The following is a 4,702-nucleotide window of genomic DNA, read 5'->3' as shown; positions in this document are numbered from 1 at the left end:
GCTCTATAGGTAGCATCCGGCTATAGATGGTTATTTTGCGTGGGAAGCCGACTAGGACCTCGCAGCGTGAGTTGCAGAGGCCCCGGTCTGACACTTGTCATTTCACTCCGTGCTCCTATCACCTGTCAACGCGCGTGGGGTCTGGCTGGCCCTGGGGACCCGGAGCTGCAGCCAGGGAGGTCCCGGTGCGCGCGCCCGCGGGCGGGGCTGCGCGGGGCAGGGGCTGCGCGGGAGGCCGAGCCGCCGCGCCTCCCGCTGATTGGTCGGCCTGGTCGTGGGGGGCGGGCCCTCCGCCGCCCCGCGCGCCCCGCTACTCTGGCTCGGTTCCCGCTGGGCCGGGCAGCGAGCGCTTCCCAGGGTGGCGCGGGAGCGCGGGGCGCGCGGGCCTGAGTGAGCCAGGCGGGCAGCGCGCAATGAGGCAGCGGCGCCGGGAGCGGGGGCCGGCGGCGGGGCGAGGCGGGCCGGGGTGCAGTCCCGGGTGCTCAGGAGGCTGCTGAGAGGCCGCGGAGAGCCGCTAGAGCGCGGAGGAGGGCAGCGGAACGCGGGGAGCCGGCGGCCCTGGGGCGGCCTCCCAGTCGGGATCCCCTCCCCTGTGTGCAGCCATGCGGGTGGCCAAGTGGCTGACCGGGTTGCTCTGCCGGATCTCGCTCCTTCTCACTGGGTCCTGGGAAGTTCGTTTCCACCCACGACAGGGTAATGTCGCCGTGGGCGCTGGGGCCGGGTGCGAGTGGGTGGTGCAGACTCGTTGGAGACCCCAGGCCACCCAGCTCAGAGCATCCCCGTGGACTTTGCTGGGTGTCGTGGAATCTCTGGGGATACGCTCTCCTGACCATGCGGAGGGCACGCGTGGGGCATGGAGCAGCGTGCGCCCGGACGACACGGGCTGCTGGAGGCTGGGAAGAGAAGAGGGGCTGGCAAGGGGGTGGCTGCGCTGGGCGGTGGGTGGCAGGGTCTGTATGCAGCATATAGGAGCCGTGGGAAAGCAGTACATGTCTACGGTGCCCAGGTGTGTGCGTGTGTGTATATCTGTCGCGCCCCTGGGACTGACCAAAACTGGGGACCTTGGGTAGGGATGCTTGGCTCAAGAGCTTGTGGGTTGGACAGCGTCGGGGCTTCATAGACATTTCACTGTGTGTTGCAGAAGCCCTGGTGAAGACTCTGGCCTCCTACGAAGTGGTGACCCCCACGCGGGTCAATGAGTTCGGAGACGTGTTCCCCCAGAACCGGCATTTCAGCCGGAAGAAACGTAGCTCCGGGGTGCCGGAGCCTCCTCCGCTCAGGACCCACTACCGAATCAGCGCCTACGGGCAGCTCTTCCAGCTGAACCTGAGCGCTGATGCGGCCTTCCTGGCTGCAGGCTACACTGAGGTGCATTTGGGGACCCCGGTGCCTGGACCAGGCGGGCGCAGCACGGAGCCCCCAAACCTGCGCCACTGTTTCTACCGTGGCCAGGTCAATGCGCGAGAGGACCACACTGCTGTCTTCAGTCTTTGTGGGGGACTGGTAAGCCTGATTGTGCCTCCCTATGAGTTTTCTCTGATCTAGTTCAGGGCTGCCCGGGGATTGGGGCATGGTGGGTGGTTGCTAAAGTAGGTTCCTAGGAGTCCTCAGAGACCACCAGAGAGAGGAACCTAGACCACAGGCAGAGAGAGAGAGAGAGAGAGAGAGAGAGAGAGAGAGAGAGAGAGAGAGAGAGAGAGAGAGAGAGAGAGAGAAAACATCTTTCACCCACTTGTCACGTGTTCCAGAGGTGCTCAGGAGTGGCCTCTGGGTTCTGCTTCTACAACCTCCAGGCAGGATTTTTAAGTCGGCACATCAGTGCTGGGCAGCTGTTGGTACCCAATTCCCTGAATTACTTAAACTTAGTAAATGAGTCAGAAAGGAAGGAAAAAGTATTGAATATACACACATGAAAAAAGGCTCCAGAGGTTGACAGGATTTGGGAAAAGTGTTTTGTTTTTGTATGGGGATATCCATTCACAGAAGAAGGAAACGGTAAATGCTAACTGGTTCTGGAAAGGTATGAAATATCCCCAGATAGAGTTGCTAGTGCCAGAGAACTAGAAACGACAAAAATAAACGAGAGGGAGTTTTGAAACTTCACTGAAATAAGACATCACTCCCCTGTTTCATTTGGTTTTCTTCCTTGAAAACAGGTTCTTAATACCTCCTCCCATGACATACTTAGGATGTATGGATCAACCCAGAATATCTTGTCAGGATAGTCATCTTAAATATGCAGTATCACACTGTTAAAATGAGAGTCAATTAACTAAGACATCAAAATAGTACCAAGCTAATTTGTGATGCATTAATACGCCCTTGCATACAAATGCCTGAAGTAACGGAATCTGGCAGTCTCTGTATTGTTACAGTTTGTGTGATGAGTTAAGTCATCATATTTGAGCGCTAATGTGATGTGAGAACATCCCATTACGAACAAAGCTGCTCTGTCCTTGATGTTACAGCCACAGAACTTGGCTACAAGTTTCTGGTGAGCCCAACATTTGCTTAGTAAAATTGAACAGACCATACTTTCTGAAAGGTGTTCAGACAGTTGCACAAAATCATCACTGTTTATTATTTGAGTCAAACATTGGTAGGAGTTCTCTCCATGCAAAATGTAATGATACTTTCACATGGTTTTGAGATGATGCCCTAGACAAGAGCCTTGTTAATTATTCTCCTGGCTAGTATTGATGTCCTGTCAACTTGACATAGGCTTTACATCATAAGAGGGCACCTCAGTTGAGAAAATACTCCTACCAGATTGGCCACAGGAAGCCTGTGATGTATTTTCTTAATTAGTGATTGATGTGAGAGGGCCAAGTTCATTGTTGGTGGTGCCACCCTGGGGTTGATTGGTGGTCCTGGATGGTGGTGGCACCCTGGGATTTGATTGGTGGGCCTGGATGGTATAAGATGGAAAGCTGAGAAAGCCATCAACAAGTGGGTAGTGCTTCTCTATGGCTTCTGCATCAGTTCTTACTTCTAGATTCCTGCCTTGAGTTTCTGCCCTGACTTCCATGGATGGTGGACAACAAGCTGTAAGATGAAATTAACCCTTTCTTCCCCAGGTAGTTTTGCTCATGGTGTTTATCATAGTATTAAACCCCTACAGCAATTCCTAGAAATTTCGGAACGTCTTCTTATATTTTTTCAAGTTAGTATTTTGTTTGTTTGTCTTTGTGTTTTTGAGACAGGTTTTTTTTCTGTGTAGCCCTGGCTGCTCTGTAACTTGCTCTGTACACCAGACTGTCCTTGAACTCAGAGATCTACCTGCCTCTGTCTCCTGAGTGCCAGGATTAAAGGCATGCATCAATATGGTTGTATTTACCTAAAACATGTCCAATAATTTTTTTCCTTTCTGCTGAAGATAAATGTAAAATATTTATGTCATCAATATAGCAGAAGCATCAATAACACATAGACATTTATACTTCGAGGAAAAAAATTTCTATTTTTAAAGGCTTAAAAATAATGCTTAGTCTGTCTGGAAAATCAAATAAACACTGTCAGAATCCCCTCTTCATGCCATTTGTTCAAACCTATACCCCAGCGGTTTTACTGATGCCATTTAGATACTAGTGTTCAGTTAATCCAAGGCACAACTTAAAGCAGTGTTTCTTCAATTTATGTATCATTAATTAAAAAAAAGTTTTATAAGATTTTGTGTTTATATTTTTTCTTTTACTATATTAATGAACCTGGCATATATATGTGTGTGTGTGTGTGTGTGTGTGTGTGTGTGTGTGTGTGTGTGTGTGTGTGTTTTCATTCCTAAGTGTAATGTTTTGAGCCCAAGAAGGGGTTAAAAGTCTTGCAAGGAGTTTTCTTGAACAAGTGTATGTCTATAATATATTTGTCTATCTATCAATCTATCTATCTCTACCTCTCTCTCCACACACACACACACACACACACACACACACACACACACATGTTCCTTCTAATGTTTCTTGTGTTTTGTTTTTATTTCATAAATATTTATCCAAAGATTTTATAACAAAGATTTATACATTTCTGAACTATATAGTGGATAGGGAAGTAGAGTGTATTATAAAATATTTATGAGCAGTGTGATAACGGCCTATTAAACATGCTGATCCGTTGGCTGCTTTAGAATTACAGGATATTAGTCCTCATATTCAATTCTAAACTTACCTTGCAGAGTGATATTACTTTTGATCTCATAATGTTGATAAATAGGCTAGGGTCTGTATTTAGTAAGTTGGAATGTCATTATCATCAGCTATGTGGAAGGATGTAATACATAATATGTTTAAAGACAGAGATCCCTTGCAGATCTAATTAACTCTGTGCTCACATTGCCTAGTGGATTTTATTCTTCCCAGGACTCTCAGGGACAAACTTGACTGCCTAGAAGTTAGCTGAATTATTTATTGATGGCATTGGAACAGTGAAGTCTTGGTTGAAGGAAAGAGTTTCCTGATGATATCACACTGAATGTTGTGCTCAGCTTGTTTTGTATTCTCACAAAACATCTTACATGGCCATGTGGATTGTATTCTTACAGAGTATCTTATGTGGCCATGTGGACTGTATTTTCTTAGAGTATCTTACATGGCCATGTGGATTGTATTCTCATAGATATCTTATGTGGCCATGTGGACTGTATTCTCAGAGTATCTTATGTGGCCATGTGGATTGTATTGTCATAGAGTATCTTTTGTGGCCATGC

The 4,702-nt window shown here is 48.2% G+C and overlaps 1 protein-coding gene across 3 annotated transcripts in view; it reads left to right on the top strand.

Annotated features, from left to right (window-relative positions):
• The first annotated feature begins 341 nt into the window (after positions 1–341).
• The window catches only part of Adamts20 (ADAM metallopeptidase with thrombospondin type 1 motif 20), a 115,457-nt gene continuing 111,096 nt past the window's right edge, over positions 342–4,702 (top strand). For all 3 annotated transcript variants that reach the window (XR_003845473.1, XM_021216448.2, XM_029548260.1), the window contains exons 1-2: positions 342–693; positions 1,142–1,503. Coding sequence is in view for 2 of the 3 variants with exons in the window: in XM_021216448.2 (XP_021072107.1) it covers positions 603–693; positions 1,142–1,503 (453 nt within the window). In the remaining variant the exon portion in view is untranslated. The remainder of the gene's footprint in view (positions 694–1,141; positions 1,504–4,702) is intronic.

Source organism: Mus pahari, chromosome 17 (assembly GCF_900095145.1).
Source record: "Mus pahari chromosome 17, PAHARI_EIJ_v1.1, whole genome shotgun sequence".
Classification (NCBI taxonomy): domain Eukaryota; kingdom Metazoa; phylum Chordata; class Mammalia; order Rodentia; family Muridae; genus Mus; species Mus pahari.
The sequence above is the reverse complement of the archived record's forward strand: the minus strand, read 5'-3'. Positions and strand labels throughout refer to the sequence as shown.